Source organism: Archocentrus centrarchus, chromosome 13, assembly GCF_007364275.1.
Source record: "Archocentrus centrarchus isolate MPI-CPG fArcCen1 chromosome 13, fArcCen1, whole genome shotgun sequence".
Taxonomy (NCBI): Eukaryota; Metazoa; Chordata; class Actinopteri; order Cichliformes; family Cichlidae; genus Archocentrus; species Archocentrus centrarchus.
In genome coordinates this window covers 27,539,492-27,565,589 of record NC_044358.1, presented here as the reverse complement: position 1 = coordinate 27,565,589, position 26,098 = coordinate 27,539,492, and the positions used below count along the sequence as shown (strand labels likewise).

The 26,098-nt window shown below is 42.1% G+C and overlaps 1 protein-coding gene across 7 annotated transcripts in view; it reads right to left on the bottom strand.

Moving 5' to 3' along the window:
* Nucleotides 1-11,547, bottom strand: part of elna (elastin a) — a 55,380-nt gene extending 43,833 nt beyond the window's left edge. For all 7 annotated transcript variants that reach the window (XM_030744941.1, XM_030744942.1, XM_030744944.1 and 4 more), the window contains exon 1: nucleotides 11,271-11,547. In XM_030744941.1, the coding sequence (XP_030600801.1) occupies nucleotides 11,271-11,346 (76 nt within the window). In that variant the 5' untranslated portion in view covers nucleotides 11,347-11,547. The remainder of the gene's footprint in view (nucleotides 1-11,270) is intronic.
* Between the last annotated feature and the right edge of the window lie 14,551 nt (nucleotides 11,548-26,098).

Sequence of the window (26,098 nt, the reverse complement as noted above, 5' to 3'; positions counted from 1 at the left end):
TATTCTTGGACTCTACTGGAGTATTTTTTCATTAATTGCAGAACACAGTTATCCCTGTTTATCTTATACCAGGCGTTGTTGCAGCCCCTCCACGTATCCACTGCCTGAAACAAACTTTTTTAGCTCCTCTCCTTTTAAGCTAACATTCTTCTGATTTGGCTGCCCATCATAAACAAAAGATTTGAACAGCAAGCGGGGCTACCACACTCAGAGCCAAACTGAAACTGTTTGCCTGAGATAGGGCCTTACTGTGTAGAGTTTGTGGCGTTTTCTCCCTGTGCCTCCCACAGTCCAAAAACGTGCTCGCTACATTATTACTGATTCTAAATGGCCATACTGTAGGTGTGGATGTGGGAGTGAATGTGTTCTTGTATCTCTGTGTTGGCCCTGTGATGGACAAAAGAACTGACTTGTGGGGTACTGAGCCTCTTGACCTATGACAGTTTGGATAGGCAACAAACTGTCATAGGTCATCACTCTTAGTTGGACAAGCAGCTAAGAACAGAATGGATAGATGGTCAAATTGTGGAGGTGCCCCCCCCCAAAAAACACCCAATCAGCATCAAAGAAAGAGGGTCTGTAGGGCTATCCTGTGCTGTCTGACACTGGGATGTGGGTTGTGGTGTGGGACCTTTCTGATGTCTTTTGCAGATGCTCAGTTGGAAAGGGATCTGGGGAGTTTGGAAGCTAGGTCAATACAAGGACCTGAGCTTTCCCAGAAGAACATTGTACTGCAACAAAATACTCACTGTTTGCTGTTTGTGTTAACTCACTGTTTGTGTTAGCTTAACACAAATTTTACACTGTGTTTGCATTTAAGTACCCTGATATAACCTCTAGTGCTCCTCACCTTATCATATCTTATGTTATTTTAGTAATTTCCCATATTTCCTCCTCAGCAAACCCTACAAAGGAAGCTGTGAGATGTGTCATTACTCATTTTTGTTTGTTTGTTAGATAAGACAACTTCTTGTCGGTAGCTCAAGCCACACCACTTACTTACAATGTATGCTTCCAGTCTTATATGAATCACAGTCGAGTGGCAGTTATGTGCAAAATCTCAACATCACATCATTTGTGTTTTTCTCATATCCAAGAAAAAATACTTTAGAATTATGTGTATCAGCAAAGAGGGCTTATTTTAACAACGTTGAGTCAGTTTTCCTGAAGTGTGAAAATCTTGTCAACACATGACATTTAAACTCTGAGAAGAAAGCGTGGTTATAGAGAAATTTTCAGTATTCAGTTTCTTGGGGATTTACATTTGCATTTACAGAGAACAAAGAGGACAATCTGTGAAAAGCCTAAAGGCTTAGATAGAAATCATTCTCACACGCATCCAACATATGTGCATGTAATGTTTTGGGTTTGTCTAATTCCCTTGTTTTGAGTTTTGCTAAAATGACGTAGTTCACCAGACACGAGCTAACAAGTGGAAAGGCCTGTGTCCAGATTCTTGTATGTTTAGCTTTGCATAATGTCATGTTTTGAGTGTCAGCCTGGAAATTAAAAAGTGACATGTTTATCAGCTGTTCAGCTGGCAAGATAATTTATTTGATGTATTGCCTGAGCATCAAAACTGGCAGTAAAGCCTTCCATTGTGATTCATGAATTTATCACAAATTATAGCCTAAGTGGAAAATGTATACTGGCTTACACACTTGATTTTATGAGGATATGGGTTATTGGGCCCAAAAATAATGACTGGCTCATACAGAAGGCAGGAAATTGTAAGTCAAATCTTGTTTTGTTATTAAATCAAACCAGACCCAATGATGGATTTTTCCATAGTACCACCCAAGTTAATGGCAGTTTTTACAATTGCTCTTTGTGAATTGAAAGATCTTAGTCTTACTTCATTTACAACAAGCTGGGTGAGTAATGTGACATTTCCCTGACCCTGTGCTGTGGCTGTTTAATAATTGGTCTTTGGAGCTGATTGAGCAATTTGCCTGACTTGCGCATGCAAAACACGCTTATGTGAGTACACACATACACCACTCGCACATGTGACCTCATAAACAGTTAATGATGGCATTCCCTTCATAAAAGTCTTACACAGCCATTACCATTGTGATCGGAGTGAAAGGTTTGTGAAGTCTTGGCCAATCTGGACAGCATTTGCATCCCATTTACACGATTTTGTGCCTGTATTTCCATCACTTTAGATAAAAATTTAAAAATGTTTGGCAAACTAACAGCTGTTTGCTGTTTTCACATCATGTATCCAAAACCGCTGTCCCAGAAGAGGAGGTTTGGTTCTGTCTTTATGGAAAGCTCTCATAAAGCAACCAGAGCAGCAGTGCAGTGAAGCAAACACTGTGGTTCCTGGCACCCTTGCATCTCCCCGTTATCAGACATGTGACAGCTGCCCTATCAGTTACCCGCTGCACTGCGTATTTTCAAAAGTATTTTGGAAGATGGGGTCAAACTGTGAGAAGCAGCTCAGAAAATGAAAAATTAGAAAGTAAAAATCTGTTACTCTAACCCCCCTCTGATTTCGCCTTTCCTTTCTACAGTTTCCCTACATGTGTCAGTCACTGAAGCAAAACATCAGCATGAGGTGAGGAAAATTTTAACGACTCACAAGACCAGATTTAAATGCTGTCATGGCTCGCCTTCTGGTGTCTCTGGTGAGACCTTTCCACTGGAAGCCGACAGGGTATCATTACAAGATTAGGAAAGTCATGCCTTTGAAACCAAACATGGGTTTGGAACAGCTGCTGTGGACTCTCCTGTGTGAGGATCGCAAAGCTGAACATGACGGAGGAGTAAGCTGTGGTTGAAGATAGCCATCAACCATGTGAAAACACTCAAGCTAATGGAACAAGTTGTTCATTTTATGACTCCTCTCCAAAAACTGATTTATGTGATTGCATCAACCAGTGGAACCAAGAGAGTTACAAGTGAAATGTTAAAAGGACTGTAATTGACTAAACTCATTATATACTGTAATCTCATTACAAAATGCGTGCTCTGTGTTTCTTGTTGTTACGGCTGCGTGCCGTTTTGTCTGTCTCTCTCTCTCTCTCCCTCTCTCTACAGCAGGGGCATCTCCTCCTAATCAGGGCCACAAGATATAAGGAGGCGGGATAGGAGGCGGTGCCAAAGAGAGAGAGCAGAGAGTGGAGGTGGAAGCAGTCTGCGGTTTTAGTGGCTCGAGCAACTGTAGTGTTACTCCTGTGTTGGAGAGTGGTTTGTCTGTGGGCTGACCACAGATGTGATCTGGGGTTCCGGAGGATTGTTTGGCTGTGTTTCTTTTGTCCCCTGTCAGGATAGATGGCGTCTCCCGTTTGGGAGATATTTTTGTGTTTTTTCCCATTTTATAAGTCTTTCGGCTCCCGTTTGGGGACTGTTTTGGGTTGTGGCTTGTTATTGGCGCTTATGTTAAATAAACATTATTTATTTTACAAACGATTCTGTTCTTTTTTGTTTCATTTCCTGATCGTATGTTGCTCCCTTGTCCCCTAGGCCCGCGGGAAGTAACATACGGTTTGTGGGGGCTCGTCCGGGATCCCTTCCACTAAAGGGGGGATTGCCTGTGTGTGAGTGTAGTTGTTGTTGAGCCCTTGCATGGCTTCCTCAGAATAGGGGAGCATTCAGCTGAGCTGCAGCCTCTTCCTTCCAGTGCTCATTTGTTATTTTGCCTTTCTTGTTTTTGAGGTGACTGAGCGGGGAAGACAATTCTCTGTCGGGGGTAGGCGGTTCAGGGGTTTTGCCCACTGTGATTCTGCCTTTAAAGCCGCCCCAAGCTCGGTAAGCCTCAGAAGACAGACAGGTGGAGAAAACAATCAGGTAGGATTGAGGAAGTTGGGCGTGGGGTCTCAAGGTGATTATTGTTGTTTGTAGCGTTCGGTGTGGTTGTTTTGTGTGTAGGTGTGAGAATGGTGTTTGATCAGGATGGTTTTGTGGCTGCTCCCAGCCTGGAGAAATTGGATGAATGTAAAAACGCTGATTTGCTGGTACTCACTAAACATTATAAAGTTCCCGTTGCCCCGTCACTTAGAAAAGACGCCGTGGGAGAGGCACTTGTTGGCCACTTAATAAGTGAGGGGGTGCTCGGCGCACCCGCAGAGGCTGAGACGTTGGAGGAGGGGACCGAGCTGCCCTTGGCTGCCCGTGGCTGCCACGCCTGCGGGGAGTGGCAGGGTGGAGGAAAAGCCGGTGTTGTGCGAAATTCTGTTCCCCCATGAAAATCTGTTCCCCCTGTGTTGGGAGCACGAACTGCAGCCAGAGAGGCGGATGCGACAGTCTTCACGGCGCTTCTGATTGATTTCTCGGTAAAATGACACTGTAAAAGACTAGCTGGTAAATGAATTTGTTCCCATGTCATGGAGGGGGGAACACAATATTTTAGATGGCTGAAATATTTGGTTCCCCCCAGTGTAACTTTGGCAAATAAAGAGCAAATGTTTTCATATTCACAGAAATTGTTGTTCTTGATGGGAGGAATAAACACAGTAAAAGACTTTTACCAAGAAATTGATCAGAAATTGTTGTTCTTGATGGGAGGAATAAACACAGTAAAAGACTTTTACCGAGAAATTGATCAGAAGAGCAGTGAAAACTGTCGGATAGCCTCTCTTCCTGCGCTCTCCCGAAACAGGGGGAACAGATTTTCATGGGGGATCAGAATTTCGCACAACACTTGCAGGAATCTTAAAAAGTGTGATAAACACCAAGTCAGGTATGCCACTGCTGACTCCTTGTGTTTACCTGCCTATGTGGTGTTTATTCTTATGGGTGGGGGCGTTACGGCTGCGTGCCGTTTTGTCTGTGTCTCTCTCTCTCTCTCTCTCTACAGCTGGGGCATCTCCTCCTAATCAGGGCCACAAGATATAAGGAGGCGGGATAGGAGGCAGTGCCGAGGAGAGAGCAGAGAGTGGGGGTTGTGGCTCGTTATTGGCGCTTATGTTAAATAAACATTATTTATTTTACAAACGATTCTGTTCTTTTTTTGTTTAATTTCCTGAACGTATGTTGCTCCCTTGCCCCCTAGGCCCGCGGGACGTAACACTTGTGCCTCGATAAAAAGCAAGTTAACTGATGGGACAGGTCCCATTACAGAATTTCAATTTAAGGTCTAAACTTTGACTGGATCAGCACCTTGCAGCACCTTTTCTTTTTCAGCCATTCTGTTGGAGATTTGCTGCTGTTCTTGGGATCATTCATTTTCCTGTTACATGCCCCAGTTTCAGTCCAACTTCAGCTGTCAGACAGATGGCCTCACATTTGTCTCTAGAATATTTTAGTATACAGAGGGGTTCATGGTCAGCGCACTGACTAAAAGGTGCCCAGGCCCTGTGGCTGCAAAACAAGCCAGAATCATCACTTCTCCACTGTGATTGTGGTACTGTGGATTATGGCCAAGCATCTCAACTTTGTTCTCATCTGTTCAAAGGACATTATTTCACAGGCCTTGTGGTTGTTTTCAGATGCAACTTTGCAAACCTAGCCATATTGCCATGTTCTTTTTAGAGTGCAAAAGTCAAATGAGTCAAACCATGGTTTTAGTCTATTTCTAATTGTACTGTCACGAACTTTAACATTTAGTGTCCAAACTGAGGCCTGTACTGTCTGAGATGTAGCTCTTGAGTTTTTTGCAGTTTCTCTAAGCATTGTGTTGTCTAACCTTGGAGTGAATTTGCTGGAACATCAACTCCTGGGAACATTTTGGCATTGTGTTAAGACACACCTCAATTCTCCAGACCTGAAAACTGCCCAAACCTCTGCTTTTATACAGATGCTCACACTTGGTGATAATCAATTAATCAAGTGAATATCTGTAATATACGTAAGTAGCATCTGGCTGCTACTTACCCTCTTAAATCCTATGGAAGCAGTAAGGGTTTACTTACAGTGGCTTGCAAAAATATTCATACCCCTTGAACTTTTCCATATTTTGTCACATTACAACCACAAACATAAATATATTTCACTGGAATTTAATATGAAAGACCAACACAAAGTGGTATACAATCGTGAAGTGGAAAGAAAATTATACATGATTCAAAACATTTTTATACAAATAAAAAACTGAAAAGTGCGGTGTGCTAAAGTATTCAGCTCCCCTGAGTCAATACTTTGTGGAACCACCTTTTGCTGCAGTTACAGCTGCAAGTCTTTTAGGGTATGTCTCCACCAGCTTTGCACATATAGTGACTGACATTTTTGCCCATTCTTCTTTGCAAAACAGCTCAAGCTCAGTCAGATTAGATGGAGAGTGTTTGTGAACAGCAGTTTTCAGATCTTGCCACAAATTCTCGATTGGGTTTGGGTCTGGACTTTGACTGGGCCGTTCTAACACATGAATATGTTTTGTTTTAAACCATTCCATTGTAGCCCTGGCTTTATGTTTAGGGTCGTTGTCCTGCTGGAAGGTGAACCTCCGCCCCAGTCTCAAGTCTTTTGCAGACTCCAACAGGTTTTCTTCCAAGATTGCCCTGTATTTGGCTCCATCCATCTTCCCATCAACTGACCAACTTCTCTGTCCCTGCTGAAGAGAAGCAGCCCCAGAGCATGATGATGCTGCCACCACCATATTTGACAGTGGGGATGGTGTGTTCAGAGTGATGTGTAGTGTTAATTCTCTGCCACATATAGCGTTTTGCATTTTGGCCAAAAAGTTCAATTTTGGTCTCATCTGACCAAAGCACCTTGTCCCACATGTTTGCTGTGTCCCCAACATGACTTCTGGCAAACTGAAAACGGGACTTTTTATGGTTTTCTTTTAACAATGGCTTTCTTCTTGCCACTCTTCCATAAAGACCACATTTGTGCAGTGCACGACTAATAGTTGTCCTGTGGACAGATTCCCCCACCTGGGCTGTGGATCTCTGCATTTCGTCCAGAGTCCCCATGGACCTCTTGGCTGCATCTCTGATCAGTGCTCTCCTTGTGCGGCCTGTAAGTTTAGGCGGACGGCCTTGTCTTGGTAAGTTTACAGTTGTGCCATACTCTTTCCATTTCCAGTTAATGGATTGAACAGTGCTCCGTGAGATGTTCAAAGCTTGGGAAATCTTTTTATAGCCTAAGCCTGCTTTAAACTTCTCCACAATCTTATTCCTGAGCTGTCTGCTGTGTTTTTTGGACTTTATGATGCTGTTTACTCCTCAATATTCTCTTAACCAACCTCTGAGGCCGTCACGGAGCAGCTGTATTTGTACTGAGATTAGATTACACTCTGTGCCACTGGACTCTTTTTAGTCATTAGCAGTCATCAGGCAACTTCTGAATGCATTTGGTTGCACTCAGAGAAAAGGGAGCTGAATACTTTTGCACACTGCACTTTTCAGTTTTTTATTTGTATAAAAATGTTTTGAATTATGTATAATTTTCTTTCCACTTCACAATTGTATCCCACTTTGTGTTGGTCTTTCACATTAAATTCCAGTGAAATATATTTATGTTTGTGGTTGTAATGTGATAAAATATGGAAAAGTTCAAGGGGTATGAATACTTTTGCAAGCCACTGTAGTTTTTCACAGGACTGCATTGAGCCCTGTGAATACCCCCCCCCCCCCTCTCGTACATGACTATATGGTGGCTGAAAGCATAAAATCTGTGATTTTGGTGAATAAAAACAAATATTCAATCTGCTGAAGTTGAACCACAACATAATGCAGCTTATTTGACTAGAAATATATTTTATTACCTTCTTCTCTCATCAGTTCATCCTCATTTATGGATTTTTAATTAAAAAAAATAGATTCCAACTTTGTGCTCATACTGTCATGGTGTTTGTTATAAACCTAAATGATGCAGGACGTCAGCTATGGCGGGTGAATATGAAAACATTCCTGACTGGAGCCAGTTCAGATTGCTGGCCCGGTGAGACTGCACCTACCAGCTCACAGCCTGGTGAGGGCTGCTTGCATAGTGGCTGGAATGAATCATCAAAGATAATGTGCCTCTTTGTTGAGCACTTGGCACTGCTCGATTGCAGACCAAACATCTGACTGGAAGATGCTGGGACTGACGTTTATGAACAACGAGTAAGAGTTAAACAAATTATTGACATGTTTTTGTAGCAATGGTGAGAACTGACTACTATCCGAAACCTGTAGGCATTTAAATTGTGACACGTTGGGCTGCAAAGCAGTGAGTCAAAGAAAGAATTGGTTTGCATTAAACAGTCCATTGGGTTTATAAAAGTACGACTGTGAATGAAAAAAAAAAAAGATGTGCAAGGACTAAGAGGTTGTTCCTCAGACATTAACAGTGCATTCTTTTCTGAACTACGGGATGTGTATTAAAACAACTCATCCATCCTAAACCTCCGCTCTGATTTGTGTAACCTTCCTAACAGTAGTTGCAGTAAAAAACAGCGATAAGAAAACCTTTTAGCCAACATGTTAGTAATCGCTTCTGGCTCAGACCTTTGATGCAGAGAGCGACTTTTCGGGGGAGGCAAAAGCTCTTTGATGTAAAACAGCAAAACATGGATCGAATTGTACAATCTCCTAACACTTTCTCAGGAAATGTGCCAGAGTAGGATATATATACATGGAATAAAAGTTCTTTCACAATAACAAACCAATCAGTGCTTGTAACCAAACAGCTTCTACCCAAATGTGTACTGAATGAAGTCACCTCACTGGAAATTGCACCAAACCACTGAACGTCAACAAATTAAAATGCTTGTGTGGCTCCGGCTAGAGAGAAGCAGAATAAAAACCTTGCTGGAAAAAAAAAACAAAAAAAAAACTTGTTCATCTTGTTCAGCCGGTACTTCAAATAGACCATTTCTGTAATTGCAGAGTAGAGCTGTTGAGAGCTGGGAGCGCCTATATGTCACATTAATCTAGTATACTGTGGTTGGCACCCCACCTCGCCAGAGGAGGGATTAGAGCCAAAGAGGTGTTCACAACACATGCTACCAATAAAGTCTGAAGCGCCGCTTGCTTTGTGTATCAGGTTTAGGTACCTACCAGTAACGCTCGAGTACTGCTGCAGTTCAACACTAGTGTTTTGGCCGGTGCGTGGCATCTACTCTGCAATGCATTTAACTTCACCTAGAGCCAGGTGACTGTAACTGATTAATGTATGAAATTGTGCAAAGCTGATCCTTGCCAACGCCAAATGAGTCAAACTAGCTTCAAGCAGCACTAAAGAAAAAAAAAAAAAAATTCCAACCTCCTGAATTCTTTGGAGAAAGGGGAAGAGAAAGGTTTTTTTTTTTTTCTTTTTATCCGAGCTCAGAGCCAACTTCTGCCTATTAGAGTTGTGCCATTAACTGTGCCTGTCCTTGAAGTCAAGCTAAAAACGTTGCACAAGTCAAATACTTGTTTTATAGTCTGTACGAATGCATTGTATGGAATGAGGTACTTGAAATACTTAAACTAATGGTAGTGTAGCAATGAAAAATAGATGCCACTGAGCAGGAGCTGCCAACAAAGTTATTTTCATTTAAAAAAAAAAGAACTATTTCTTTAAGGCGCATTGTCTGCAGAACTTCGCGTTGGTCTGCTTCTTTCATCATACAGTATAATGGAGAGCCAAACAAACAAACTATAGAAACTGTATATTTCCTCCAGGACAATTACTCATTTACATTTGTTGATGGAAGGTATTCAGAGAAGTCTGTCAGTCCACCATAATTCAAAGCGTGAATTTGTCAAGCACAAGAGGCATTTTCTGGGCAGAACCATTAAATGGGTGGATTGGGTGTTAATGAGGTTCGTGTTGCTCACAGATAATTTACCCTTGGACCATGCCCAGATGTTTTTTGTTTTTTTTTCTTTCAGGTTAGAGTGCACAGACACAGATGGAACTAGTTTGAGCACCACAGAAATGTTTGAAATGGATGGATTCAACACTCATCTTGAGATCAAAGTTGCGCTGCTAGGCCAATATTGATATTTGTTGGCTCCTTTACCTGCTATATATTTTTCCTGAAAGTACCTCAAAATCTAAATTGAAACGTGGCTGGCACAGAGAAAAAATGATGAATGTGTTATAAGGCAGAGCAAATAAAGAAATTCTACAATCAGATGTAGAGAGCTAGAAAAAGAGTGACTTTACAAAATATTTATTTTAGGACTCTAACAGCACAGCCATAAGGCATCTAAAAGGACACTTGGACAGTGGAAGATAAGGAATATAAACAGCTGTGACTTTTAAGCAAATAAATATAACAACAAATGGACTACAGCGTAGCCAGTCCCAGATGCTTGACATGTTTTCCAGTTGGGGACTGAATAACTCAGAATCTCAGCCAAAACCCAGACCACGAAGCAATCAAAGCAATGCAAAAAGAGGAGAAAAAGCAAACTCACTAGCTGAATGATAGTGGGAGGAAAGAGACACTCACAAAATCTCTCCCTTTCTGTCTGAAACTGATAAGGTTCAACTACAAACTGCGCTTGAAACTAGCTCCTCAAATCTATACACAGACTGCTACAGCTGATGAAAGCTTTTAGAGTCATTCTCACATTCAGTCTGTCCAATGCGGGAGTTCATCAGGAGTAAATTTAAACTATGTGTTTTTTCCTGAGTAGAAAGAAGAGCCAGCTGGAACCTTCCTTTCCTTCCTTTTTTATTTTTTTGGATAGGACCTGCAGCCGTATAAACATCTATACTCATATGGATAGATGTGCAGACAGAAGCCAGTTTGAGTGTTTGAAATGCATTAAAACGCATGCATGTGAAGTAGGTTTGGAGACTTGAAAGGTGCCTTATTATGATTTACATTTCAACTGCACACATGGTAATGATGTAACAGGGGAGCGTTATCAATAAGATAAATAGGTGGCTTTTAAAATTAACAGTTTAAATGGGACACAAATGTAGTTGTACTATAGGCAGTAACTTAACTGTAATGAAGCCCATTTTGAACTAAGCAGCAATGGGCATATACATTTTATGCAAATGTGATACAGATGAGAACCCATTTCTGTTTACTGTAGATTGTAGTGTGGTAGATAAAGGCATTTAATAAAAGAAAAATGAGCATCAATCATCAAAGAATCATCAAACCAAAGCAATGTAATGCTTTTTAAATTTACTTTTTTATTTGGTACAAATTTACACAAGTTTAGCATCTGATATAAACAATATGCACTTTATTTATTTTATAAAAGTATCCTTTAAAATAAGCCAGTGCACTTCATGCTGCGTTATGGCTGATAAGCATCAACAAAACTTTTGATGACATTTAATGTCTGAAGGACAAAGTGGCACAGAAGGAAAAAAAAAAAACTGCACCTGTTCTAAGTCTTTGATTGATGCAGCAATAATTATGGCTCTAGTTATTTGCAGTATGCACTTACCTCCTTGAAGAGAAGGTTGAATCAGTGCTAAGAGGAAGAGTCCACAGAAGAGCAACAGAATGTTTCTGTTAGCCATCTCGCTCTAAAATGCACCACCCCTCTCCCGATCAGCTGGTTTTATTCTCTTCTGGCTAATTACCACTAGCCCCCGAAGTCTCAAAGAGTGATGAAAAAAGGGGGGTAGGGAGGGAAACAGGAAAAGTTCGATGTAATTAGGAGAGGGCAAACACTCTGCTTCAGTGGATCACTTTGCTTTATTTCCTCATCTATGTCTGGTGTTGCTGTTTTTATTCTGGTCACTCCTGCCAACAGCACAGACGCTCCTGCCAGCAAGGAGGGAGAGAGAGAGAGAACGAGACATACACAGAGATACAGAGGGAGAGGGAGAGGGAGAGAGAGACCCTCATCCAGAAGGAATTGAATTGTCTGCCAAGCATTTGCACAGACGCAGCGCATACTTATCTGCTACAGGCTGAGGAAGGGACAAAAAAAACAAACCCGGATAATTACCTGTGCTCTATGGCTTTAATTTTCAGCTCATTGCTGTTCAACACTTGGAGTGACAATAACTGTCTTTTTTTACAAAGCAATCCTGAAAACCTGGGGATAGAGGGGGGGGGGGAGAACACAGCAAGAATCAGCATGTGTCCACAAAATATAAGAACCACATATTTAAAAGGTCACAGGCTCCATAAACAGGTGGAAAACTGCAGCGTGCTGCCTGGCCACCCCGTGTTGCAAACGACAGAATTCATCAGTCAAAGACGACACAGTGTGAAGAATTCAAAAAACATCAGGGAGCTCATTGATGCAGTGTCTCAGAAAATTCATCATGACAGCGGTCAGTGTCAGTCATTTAACAGGAAGGGTTTCAGAGCTAATCTTATTTGTGCCTCTGATAACTTTCATGATTGAGAAACCATCTCATCTTCAGTTCTCTTAGAAGTCAGGGATCTGAGTGTGCTCAGTTTTGATAAATATGTTGGTTGTCTAGGACAATCCTTTTTTAAATCATCTGCAAAAGATTGCCTGTCTTGGGTAAGTTGTGTCTCCGTCTTATTATTGCAGTTCTTTGTACCTTTGCCTGAGCAAATCATTCCTGGATCGCCTTACAAGCAGTCCAGAATGCTGCTGCAAGGCTTCTCATCAGGTTCCATGTGACACCACCAGTTCTGTCCTCTTTACACAGGCAGCCCATAAAGTGTAAGGCTCAGTTCAAGATTTTTTTGATCACTTTGTGAAACCTTCACAGTCAAATGCTGCTCTATATTAGTGCGCTTTTACAGGACATCCATATGAAACTAGCAGGACTCTGAGGTCTACTGACCAAAGCTTGCTGGTGGTGCATCAGTCCAAGCTGAGGGATTGTGGCTCTTAAGTTGTGGAACTTGCTCCCACTGGACTTATGATCTGTGGGCTCTGTTGATACCTTTTGAGAAGAAGCTTAAGACCCAACTATTCAAGCTTTCTTTTATTTAGTTCTATCTACTTAAACTGTTTTAATTGTTGTATCTGTGCACCTAAATGCATTTAACAGCACCTGCAGAGCTGAGCTCAACAAAACCTGCATGGGTGATACATGTTGTCTTTTAATGAACAGGTGACAAAAACTACTTGGGGGGTGGGGGCAGCTCACTGTATTTTCTACTCATCATTTAAAAAATATAACACCAACAAATCATTTTAAAACAAATTTGTTACCTCCTGACTCATTAACTATGTCATAGAGTATTTCATAGACACAACATTACCACTGTTAGATCACTAACGCGATACATCCTCTCCAGACACCTGTGTGTAAATTAATCTTGGCTCAGCATGTTGAGCCATTACTTAGAAAACACCTCACTGCTGACAAGGCTGTCATTGTGCATCTTTTTTCTGCCTTGGGACACATATTTTGGATTTTAAATGAAAGAGGTTAAGCAGAGGTACTTTTTATTGGCAAGAGCTGCAGCCAAAGTCATTACTCTCTCAGACACAAACCTGACAGACCGAGTTGTTGCATGCATGCTAATGGGTTTTGCCTTCCAAGACACACAGTATCCTTCATAGTGGTGACGTCCACTATTAATGTTCTTATTCCCTTCGTGCTGATTTCCTTGAAGTTAGGTCAGGCATGTAAACAATATCAGCTGTCACAGGTTTGATCAGACTGAATGCAAGACATATTTTTATTTGAATTATGAGGGTGAGTCATACTGTAATGGATCAGATTGAATTTTTCAGCCAATTAGAAATCATCTCCATTTGTGCCCATCTTCTCGTCAATTCCTGAAGGAGTATTCCCCACAACACCACTCATAATGAAAAGTAACTTATACAGAATTACAATATCACTATATCATACATATGGGAAGTCTGATTTCGACAGTAAATGAAAACATCTGTTGTCCTCGGTAAACTCATCAAAACACACCGAACAAGTCCAAAACAGTCTATTACAGTCAAGAACATGGAAAGTTTTAAATTGCTCTCAAGTCTTATGATTAAAGTAAATCATTAATTACAATCCAAACATCAGGAGGACACTGACCTAATGCTGCATGCTGCATGGCCGTATTCTTTCCATGTTTGGTTTAAAACCAAAAAACCCAGCTGACTACTCTGTTTGGGAAACAAGTGTATTCTGGATGAGAGCTTCGTTTTTTCTCAATTTATTTTTGCGAGGCTAAATGTCTATTTTAGCTCATGTCTGGTATTCTTCCTTTGGGCTGAGTTGGATGGTGTTTTTGCCAAAAGAGCTGAGACTGAACATGGGCTCTGGCAAGGGCTGAGGAGAGGTCACACAAAGCACATTGTTATTAATTAGACAATGAACTTCATAACTGCTTAGTTGATGAGCTAATGAGCTGCAGTTTCTCTTTGCTTTTTCCACATAAAAAAAAAAATAAAATCCAGAATTTATGGTTTTTCAGTGCAGTAGCTTCAATCTATCATGACATTTGGTTCACCATAATTTGATGCAAATAGGTCAACTGTATAACTGCAATATTGGTTTTAAATTAAAATGGTGAACAGGCAGTATGCTCAGGGTTGCCACTCACCCTATCACAGCTGGGAAAAGCTCAAACCCTCTGGCGATCCTCAGTGATTAAGAAAATAGATGATATTTCATTCCAGACATTTTAGCAGATTTGTTAATTAGTCGAGAGTAGCTAGAAGACAAGGTTACTGACACCTACAGATTATGAAAGCAGAATAATACACCTATGGACATGTGACAAATTCAAGGAAAGCACATAATCCCCTGATCTCATAGTGGTCTTTTAGTTACAGTGCCTTGCGAAAGTATTCAGCCCCCTTGAACTTTTCAAACTTTTGCCACATTTCAGGCTTCAAACATAAAGATATAAAATTTTAATTTTTTGTGAAGAATCAACAACAAGTGGGACACAATCGTGAAGTGGAATGAAATTTATTGGATGTGTCAAACTTTTTTAACAAATAAAAAACTGAAAAGTGGGGCGTGCAATATTATTCGGCCCCTTTACTTTCAGTGCAGCAAACTCACTCCAGAAGTTCAGTGAGGATCTCTGAATGATCCAATGTTGTCCCAAATGACTGATGATGATAAATAGAATCCACCTGTGTGTAATCAAGTCTCCGTATAAATGCACCTGCTCTGTGATAGTCTCAGGGTTCTGTTCAAAGCGCAGAGAGCATCATGAAGACCAAGGAATGCAGGTCAGAGATACTGTTGTGGAGAAGTTCAAAGCCGGATTTGGATACAAAAGATTTCCCAAGTTTTAAACATCTCAAGGAGCACTGTGCAAGCAATCATATTGAAATGGAAGGAGTATCAGACCACTGCAAATCTACCAAGACCCGGCCGTCCCTCTAAACTTTCATCTCAAACGAGGAGAAGACAGATCAGAGATGCAGCCAAGAGGCCCATGATCACTCTGGATGAACTGCAGAGATCTACAGCTGAGGTGGGAGAGTCTGTCCATAGGACAACAATCAGTCGTACACTGCACAAATCTGGCCTTTATGGAAGAGTGGCAAGGAGAAAGCCATTTCTCAAAGATATCCATAAAAAGTCTCGTTTAAAGTTTGCCACAAGCCACCCGGGAGACACACCAAACATGTGGAAGAAGGTGCTCTGGTCAGATGAACCCAAAATCAAACTGTTTGGCCACAATGCAAAACGATATGTTTGGCGTAAAAGCAACACAGCTCATCACCCTGAACACACCATCCCCACTGTCAAACATGGTGGTGGCAGCATCATGGTTTGGACCTGCTTTTCGTCAGCGGGGACAAGGAAGATGGTCAAAATTGATGGGAAGATGGATGGGGCCAAATACAGGACCATTCTGGAAGAAAACCTGTTGGAGTCTGCAAGAGACCTGAGACTGGGATGGAGATTTATCTTCCAACAAGACAATGATCCAAAACATAAAGCCAAATCTACAATGGAATGGTTCACAGATAAACGTATCCAGGTGTTGGAATGGCCAAGTCAAAGTCCAGACCTGAATCTAATCGAGCATCTGTGGAAAGAGCTGCTGTTCACAAACACTCTCCATCCAACCTCACTGAGCTCGAGCTGTTTTGCAAGGAAGAATGGGCAAGAATTTCAGTCTCTCTATGTGCACAACTGATAGAGACATACCCCAAGCTAAGGTGGCGCTACAAAGTATTAACGCAAGGGGGCCGAATAATATTGCACGCCCCACTTTTCAGTTTTTTATTTGTTAAAAAAGTTTGACACATCCAATAAATTTCATTCCACTTCACGATTGTGTCCCACTTGTTATTGATTCTTCACAAAAAATTAAAATTTTATATCTTTATGTTTGAAGCCTGAAATGTGGCAAAAGGTTGAAAAGTTCAAGGGGGCCGAATACTTTCGCAAGGCACTGTATTTTATTAGAGGATACAGTCATGTGAAAAGTTTTCACAGGGTTCTATACAGGCCAGTTAAAAGCTAAGTAACTCCATGTTTCAGTTTGTAGAACCCCCTTAGCATCTTTGTCTTGAAGTAATCATTTTCTGTCATTTTCTGAGTTTATCAGTCTCACATCATTGCATAGGAATTTTGGCCCACTCTTCTTTACAATGGTGCTTCAGTTTATTGAGGTTTGCAGATATTTGTTTATGCACAGCCCCTTTCAGGTCCTGCCTGAGTATTTTAATCAGCTTGAAGTCTAGACTTTGACTGGGCCATTGCAGCACCTTGATCCTTTCCTTTTTCAGTCATTCTGTTGTAAAGTTGCTGCTATGTTTGGGATCATTTTCCTGTTGCATGGCCAGTCTCAGCCAAGCTTTAGCTCACATTTGACTCCAGAATACTTTGGTATACAGAGGCGTTCATGGTTGACTCAGCGAATACAAGGTGCCCAGGTCCTGTGGATGCAAAATAAGCCCAAATCATCACCCCTGCACAACTGTGCTTGACAGTTAGTTTGAGGTGTTTGTGCTGATATGCTGTCTTTGGTTTTCTCCAAATGTGATGCTGTTTATTGTGGCCAAACATCTCCACTTTGATCTCAACTGTCCAAAGGACATCATTCCAGATGTCTTGTGGTTTGATCAGATGGAACTTTGCAAACCAAAGCCATGACGCCATGTTCTTTTTAGAGGGAAGAGGATTTCTCCTCCAAAACAAGCCATAATTGTTCAGTCTTTTTCTAATTGTACTGTCATGAACTTTAACATTTAAAGTGCAAACTGAGGCCTGTAGAGTCTGAAATGTAGCTCATGGTTTTTTTTTTTTTTTTTTACAGTTTCCCTGAGCACTGTATGGCCTAACCTTGGAGTGAATTTGCTGGAACGTCAGCTCCTGGGATGATTGCGGTATTGTGTTAACACACACCTGAATACTCCAGACCAGCAAACTGCCAAAATGTCTGCTTTTATAGAGGTGATCACACTTGCTGATGATCAGTTAATGAAGTGCATTTGATTAGTAGCATTTGGCTGCTGCTTACCCTCTTAATTTCTATGAAAGCAGTAAACGTGTCCTGTGGGGGAAAAAAATATTTTTCACATGACTGCAAAAGAGATAACTCCAAACAATTTGTACTATTTGCAGTGAACCTCTAAGTAGAGAAATTTACCCAAACTATGGCAGAACAATGTCCTTAACAGTATAACATATTATGTTTCTGCCCTGATGGGAGTGATCATTTCTGGATTCCATCTTTAGGGTACAAACAGTCACAGAACTGTTTGATGAATATGAAAATGACAACTGACCAGATCAAAAAGCAAGTGAACACTCTTGGGCGATTTTGGGCCAGTGTTTTAAACGCTGGCCCAAAATCATCAACCATCATCACCCACCATCATCAAAAACGCCAAATGAGGGAAAATTTTTTTGGAAGGATCGAGTTTCATCCTTCAGTAGCATTCAAGAGAATCGCTGCCAAGATGCACTGAAGGTGTCCTGACACCTAACTACTAAGACACTTGATGTGTTTTTTCCTTTGATTTGTCAGTGTAAATCACTGAGACTTTGGATCCTCTTTGTGTCACATTGCATTGCTCAATGTACCACAGTATTCAGATTTTCACACTGGAATAGACTGTCTTAATGAAGGATTAGAAAAGACATTTTACAGTTGGCAAAGTCTTAGAATATAATCCACTTTGAGTTTTGGCTTTGGTAGAAAGAAAATAGACAACTTTTGAGGGCGCTCCAAGAAGGCATATCAACTTTACATATGGACTTTAGTATATTAAATTCCAACCAACTGTGGCTTTAGTCAAAGTCATATAAATAAATTCTGTGCTTTAAAAATTACTGACCTAGTTTCCTTTTTCTACAATGAATTTAATAACAGTTGCACAATTCCACATAAAATAACATGATACTGGAGAGACAGTAGAGGCCATAAAGAATAAAGAGCAGTCAGAACTCAAAATTCCCTTCACAGCATGCATGAATTTAGTCCTGGGATTCAGAAGGAAATCTGGATTATGGTAAGATTGTGATAATTTCTTGAGAACATCAAGATAATGTTTCAGTTCTTCTTCTTTCAATTTAATATGTATTTGTGAAGTTGTGTTGCAAATTTTTCAGTTTTGCCCTGCCTTGCAGCGGCCAAGAGTTCTGCATTCAGATCCTTGATCTAGATCGACTCCAAAAAGTAATCATTCTGAGATGGTGCCAAGCTCCTCCTCTGATACAATTTTAATGTAAATCCATCCATAATTGACTAATCCTGCTGACAAACAGCTAAACAAAGAAACACAAAAAACAAGAAAACAAACAAGAAACAGACAAACCATACCAGTTACATAACCTCACTGGTGGAGATAATTAATCTAAGGGTATTTTCACACCTGGGCTGTTTCTGGTTCATTTTCCCCATTGGTGCAGTTCACTTGTTCAGATGTGAAAATGGTAGTCTCGGTCAGGTGCAGACCAAAACAGCCACACGAAAGACCTTTTGGAGGAGGTGGTCTCAGTCTGGTCCCAAATGCACTCCAGAGCAGTTTGTTTATGGTGTAAAAGTATGGGCTAGCAACTAGCTATAAAAATTAATGTAAATTCTCCATGTTATCCACTAGGCCAGAACACATCACCTTCTTCCTCTATTTATCTGACCAAAAATGGACTAAATATTCTCTTGTGGTTTGTAGTGACACATTTTGGTTCACTTGGAGTTTGGTTCTGTGTGAAAAGAAACCAAACCACAGGAAAAAGATACAAGTTTACAAACTCATCAACTGATTTGGACCAGAGTAAACAAACTATAGCTATGAAAACACCCTCACACTCTACAGACTCAGACTCTGGGTTGTCAGGAAAAAGCCTCTTCTCTCTAAAAAGAATATGGCACAACAGCTTTGGTTTGCAAAGTTACACCCAAAAAAAATTTTGTCCATAATACACAGCACCACCTTTGGTGAAAAGCACGGTGGTGGAGGGGTGATGATTTGGGCTTGTTTTGCAGCCACAGGACCCAGGCACCTTGCAGTCATTGCATCAACCATGAACTCCTCTGTATACCAAAAATGTGAGTCCATATGTACAACTTCTAAAACTTGACCCAAACTGGGTCATGAAATGGGAAAATGATCCCAAGCACAGCTGCAATCATACAGAAAATAATTACTTAAAGTTATTACTACTAAAGCTGTTCCTACAAACTACTGAAACCTTCTTTTTCATATGACTGTAGCTGTGAAAGTGTCCTTAGAAAACATACTGGTAAATCTGCTGAAATCAGTCACAGTATACTAGGAGAGTTGTTGCAGTTATGGCAAAAGTGTCTTACCTCACCTGGTCTGAATTACTGTGTTCATTTTAACTTTCAGAAGTAATGAAAATAAAATATCACTACTCTAAATGGAACATTTCTGACATAAAAGGATCAAATAGAACTTTTGTTTTTGCGTTTTTGTTCTTATGTTACACATCAGCCAAAGTGACACCAGAAAGTAAAGCAGGATCTGGTACAAATTAAGCACAGGATGAAGTTCATGGCTTCCAGCTTAATTGCATTACATGTAAATTGTATGAAGCTGAGGCTTCAACCTACCTACTGTCTATTGTGAACCCGTGGACATCATGTGTCATGTATGTATTCAAACATCCAACAATCCATCATCTCTAAACAGACGCATGTTACCTTTACTGGTGGCATTCACAGTGAACTTGATTTGCTTCCTGCAGTGATCTCAGGTTCAAACAACCAGTATGTTGATACAGATGGTGTTGTTTTCTTGTATATTTCTTTTAGTATGAGGGCACTCACTGTTTAACTGTCTACACATGGGCTTCCATTGGTACAATAAACCTTTGTTCACTGGCTAAGTGCTTACATCTTGCTGCGGAGTGCTGCACTGGATCAGCTCTGACGTCACATCATGAGATAATCACAGTAAAGTTGGTTAGCTGTGCGGTGTGGGTCATTCTTAATCTGTGGCTGACACTGTACAGATTGGTTTGATGTTCATGTTCACCCTGCAATTGTTTTAAGCCTCCAAAAGACATGCAAAGAGTAAATCACAATGTTGAGACAAAATGATGGCATTCTTTCAGCCCATGTTTTCTGTAGCTACCTCTGGAGTGGGACACTGCAGAGTTCAGCCTCACAGACTGGTAGATGAGGCCAGTGCCGTACAAACATTAATGGCCTGTGGTGTCACCACCAAACACACACACATGTACTCTGGCCTACCACCAAAGATAGACACTCACATCCAGACCACACTCCAGATGTTGTTTCTCTACAATTAACATTGCTCTGCATATGAAGCGGGATCCAGCGAACATCAGATCTAAGCCCAGGCACCCAGGGAAAACTGACTTCTGGTAAGGGCCAACCCAGGAAGAAGGGTGACTCATGTTTGGCATCAAATCTTCAAGACTCTAACCTTCAGTGAGCTTCACAAGGACTCAAATAAACATTCAAATCTCTGTGTATCACTTCTTGTCATCTTTGGCAGCGATAATTAAATTCATAATGTAGTTTTCATATGCACGTAGAGTTTGGTGTAAAATAAAGCTCAGATTCATTACAGTGTTAAAATGTCTTTATAAAGACCATCATTACAGAGTTAACCTAACACAAGTTTCTCTGATTAGTGAGGTTATAAGATAAATGGATTGACCTTAAAAATATTAGGATGAAAAATAAACAACAATTCACCATAACATCCTTTGAGGATGACTCAGCACAGAGACAGTTGTTTCCAGTATTGTTTGTTTAAGAGCACCACAATAAAAGTTGCATAGTTGGTTCATGTGAAAAGCTTTTGGTTGTGCAGAAAAGGATAAGTGGGAGAAAATGGATACAAATAGACCCCTGGCAGTGCTCAAGCACCTTAATTGATAAGCTGCCCCCCCCCCCCCCCCCCCCCCCCCCCCCCCCCTTTTTTTTTTTTTTCAGTTTCTATTTTATGATTACACCACCCCCAGAAGGGGAACAGGGTATTGTTTTTGGTATGTTTGTTTCTTTGTTAACAAAATTGACGCAAAACTGCCAATTTGATTCATACCGAATTTGTAAGAAAGATGGCCAGTAACCCTTAGGTCACCTGATCAATTATTTTGCCATAATTGGGTCAAGGTGAAAAAAAAAAAAAAAAAGAAATCCCTGTCTTTGTCTCTCTGGAATCGGCAGACGCAGTGATTTAAGATGACGTAGCAGCAGGATGCAGCCTCAGTGAGTCTCTGTGCCAACTTGTGCCAGAAGTGCAGACTTCAAACTACGTACTAGTTTTTACATTGTTTTGATAGACCACAGTGGCAGCTCCAGAAATATTTTTCTGCAGGTGTGAAGGGGGAACTAAGCATTTTACTGAGGGCACTATGAAGGATCATTTGTTCTTTCAGTTCTCAACACAAGCTATTTTCTTGGGAGTGCTACGGCGGTGCTATGACTTTTACAGGGGGAGCTATAGCACCCCCACCCCCCGGCGCCGGCACTGATAGACCAAGTAAAACCAGAGTTAGTAAAAACAGCATAGTCGCTAGCAGTACTTTTTTTTTTTTTTTTTTTTAAATCACACCATCCCCTTTCCTGTTGGTGGAAAAATGCACGGGGTAGTCAAAAATGGACGGGGTTTGTTGTGCCTGGCATCACTTTGTTTTTTATATTTTAAATTTGGTCCATGACATCAATTCCTAATTATTGAAGCATGTAATTTAATCATTTATAATGCCAGACAATTATATATTTATAATTCTACATGATCATCGATCCCTTCTTCAACTTTCCTTGTTGTCACAGCTAGCTACACATGCCATTCAGGCACCCTGAGGAGCAGCATCACACCTTTGACCTGCTTTTATTCTTGACAGCCAGGTAAAGTAAAGATAGTGTTTGCCCTAGACTTGTACATATTAGTAACATTATGAAATTAAATTACTTTTACAACATGTCAGTACAGCCAGCCACACATAAGCAATTATAGCCTATCAGTAATTTATAAAAAGCAAGCTAGTTAACTTCATTTAACCCAAGTGCAAAAAATCCAAGTCCAAAACTGAAGTGTGCCCTTAAAATCAGATCCATGTGTAGGCTACATAAGCTATGTAGCCTATATCATCTTTTTTGGAATGCATTGAGATGTTATCAGCAATTTGTTGTACCAAGTTCAGTAGGCCTGCCCGATCTGAACCCGAATGGTGTTTTGTTATTGGACTTCTGTGCAAACCACAGTTTGTCCATAACAAACACCGTGTTCGAACACAAGGATGTCCATAAGTGCACATGGCACCAGGACACCCTAGGTCGCAGGTCGATGATCGATTTTGTAATCGTATCATCAGATCTGCGGCCGTATGTTCTGGACACTCGGGTGAAGAGAGGAGCTGAGCTGTCAACTGATCACCACCTGGTGGTGAGTTGGATCAGGTGGCGGGGGAAGATGCTGGACAGACCTGGCACACCTAAACGTATTGTGAGGGTGCGCTGGGAACGCCTGGCAGAAGCCCCAGTCCGGGAGATCTTCAACTCCCACCTCCGGCAGAACTTCGACAGCATTCCGAGGGAGGCTGAGGACATTGAGTCCGAATGGACCATGTTCCGCACCTCCATTGTTGAGGCGGCTGCTCAGAGCTGTGGCTGCAAGGTGGTTGGTGCCTGTCGTGGTGGTAACCCCCGAACCAGATGGTGGTCACCGGAGGTGAAGGGAGCCATCAAGCTGAAGAAAGAGTCCTATCGGGCTTGGTTAGCCTGTGGGACTCCGGAGGCAGCTGACAGGTATCGACAGGCCAAGCGGAATGCAGCTCGGGTAGTGGCCAATGCAAAAACTCGGGTGTGGGAGGAGTTCGGTGAGGCTATGGAAAAAGACTTTCGGACGGCATCGAAGCGATTCTGGCAAACCGTCAGGCGACTCAGGAGGGGAAGCAGTGCTTCACTCACACTGTTTATAGTGCGGGGGGGGTGCTGCTGACTTCAACTGAGGCTATAGTCGGACGGTGGAAGGAATACTTCGAGGACCTTCTGAATCCCACAGACACGCCTTCTGTAGTGGAAGCAGAGTCTGGGGATGAGGGGGATGACTTGACCATCACTGGGGGTGAGGTCACTGAGGTAGTTAAACAACTCCTTGGTGGCAGAGCCCCTGGGGTGGACGAGATTCGCCCTGAGTTCCTGAAGGCTCTGGATGTTGTAGGGCTGTCTTGGTTGACACGCCTCTGCAACATCGCGTGGAGATCTGGGGCAGTGCCATTGGATTGGCAGACCGGGGTGGTGGTCCCCATCTTTAAGAAGGGAGACCGGAGGGTGTGCTCCAACTTTCGGGGGATCACACTCCTCAGCCTCCCCGGTAAGGTCTATGCCAGGGTGCTGGAAAGGAGGGTGCGTCCGTTAGTCGAACCTCGGATTCAGGAGGAACAATGCGGTTTTCGTCCTGGTCGTGGAACGCTGGACCAGCTCTTTATCCTCTCAAGGATATTCGAGTGTGCGTGGGAGTTTGCCCAACCAGTCTACATGTGCTTTGTGGACTTGGAGAAGGCATTCGACCGTGTTCCTCGGGGTGTTCTTTGGGAGGTTCTGCGGGAGTATGGGGTGTCTGGCCCATTGTTGCGGGCCATTCAGTCCTTGTACAACCACAGTGAGAGCTTGGTCCGTATAGCCGGTAATAAGTCGGATTTGTTTCCTGTGGGTGTTGGACTCCGTCAGGGCTGCCCTTTGTCACCGATTCTGTTCATAATTTTTATGGACAGAATTTCTAGGCGTAGCCAGGTGGCGGAAGGCTTCTTCCTTGGTGGTCTCAGAGTCACATCTCTGCTTTTTGCAGATGATGCGGTTCTGTTGGCTTCATCACGGGGGGGCCTCCAGCTCGCAGTGGAACGGTTCGCAGCCGAGTGTGAAGCGGCTGGCATGAGAATCAGCACCTCTAAGTCTGAGGCCATGGTCCTCAGCCGGAAAAGGGTGGAGTGCCATCTCCGGCTCAGGAACGAGTTCTTGCCTCAAGTGGAGGAGTTTAAGTATCTCGGGGTCTTGTTCACGAGTGATGGGAGAAGGGAACGGGAGATCGACAGGCGGATCGGGGCTGCTTCTGCAGTGATGCGGACGCTGCACCGGTCCGTCGTGGTGAAGAGGGAGCTTAGCGTAAAAGCGAGGCTCTCGATTTACCGGTCGATCTACGTTCCTACCCTCACCTATGGTCACGAGCTTTGGGTAGTGACCGAAAGAATAAGATCGCGAATACAAGCGGCAGAAATGAGTTTCCTTCGAAGGGTGGCTGGCCTCTCCCTTAGAGATAAGGTGAGGAGTGCGGCCATCCGGGAGGGGCTCGGAGTAGAGCCGCTGCTCCTCCACATCGAAAGGAGCCAGTTGAGGTGGCTCGGGCATCTGATTAGGATGCCTCCTGGCCGCCTCCTGGGTGAGGTGTTCCGGGCATGTCCCACCGGGAGGAGGCCCCGTGGTAGACCCAGGACACGCTGGAGAGATTGTGTATCTCGGCTGGCCTGGGAACGCCTTGGGGTCCCTCCGGATGGGCTGGAGGAGGTGGCTGGGGAGAGGGAAGCTTGGGCTTCTCTGCTTAGGCTTCTGCCCCCGCGACCCGGCCCCGGATAAGCGGAAGAAAATGGATGGATGGATGGAAGTTCAGTAGGAAGGAACCACGGTGGAACTAAAGAGAATAGGTCAAATAGCTATAACAAAATAAAGCCACTTTATGTCATTATGGGAGTCACAAAAAAACACTGAGAAAACAAAAGAGCAAAAAGTCCAGAAAAGAAAATAACCCTAGAAGTCATGCAAAGTAAGACAGCCAAAAAAAAAAAAAAAAATCATAGTAATCAGAGTATCAAAAGTAAAACAAAGCAAAAATAAATAAACAAATAAAAAAATTAAAGTAAAAAAAAGGAAGAAAATAGAAAAGCAAACATAAGAAGATTGCACATTATTTCCCTGCTAAGGGCAAAAAGATCTACATGATGGATTTGAAAAAATAAATATTACAGCCTCAGTCACTCACATTAAATACAGGCCTCATCTAAAAGATCTATTTCATCTAACGTGCAAGGTAAAAGAAAATACAACCCTGGCATAGTAAGCTAATGTGCCTTCACAGTGAGAAGTGATGCTTATATGCTACATATTTGTTTTATTTCTGCCTTATCAGAAAATTTCTCAGGCTTTCTTTGGGGCTTGGGGACTGAAATCAGGCAGTGTGCCACTTCACAGTGAGAGAGAGTGAAGGCAGCAGAATACACGGGCAATATGAAATACTGATGAAACAACTTTTCATCATGTCAGATGGTGCCCAGCAAAAAAATGCTTAGGATACCATAAACATTAAGTTGACATGTTAACAAAATGTTGTTGTACCTAAGACATGGGAAAACCAATTAAGTGAGGCCAAAAATATCAGCATTCCCATGCATTTCACCAACTTTTCCCAACGTAAAACACCACCCCCAACAAACAAGAAATTTCCTGCTTCTTCAGATCAAAGTTACAATTATACTAAATACTTCTAAGTGAAATTTAGTTGCAGTTAGTTTGCCCCGCGTCTTAGGGTTCAATTAAGAGCAGTGACACTCATTTCCGACAGGCGTACCAACACACTTCCTTAACATTGTTAGGACTTCCTTTTTTCCTCCATAACGGAACTGCTGGAACCAGAGAAGGGAGCTCAGATGAGATAAGTTCTAAGTACCATAGTGTGCAAACATGAATTAATACCATTATCATAAACACCCTTGAAGGAAAGACTGGCAAACTGTCCCTTTCCCTCGATAAGCCAGCAGGTTCTCACACAAAGTCAAATGGGGTCACACCCTGAAAGGAGACACTTTCCAAAAAATTTGGTTCTTATAAACAGTCAAAAGGAATCTTCCATTTAACTCCGATTTACTGAACTTGAGCCATTGAGGAAATTTGTTTTTGCAACCAAATACACCACCACCA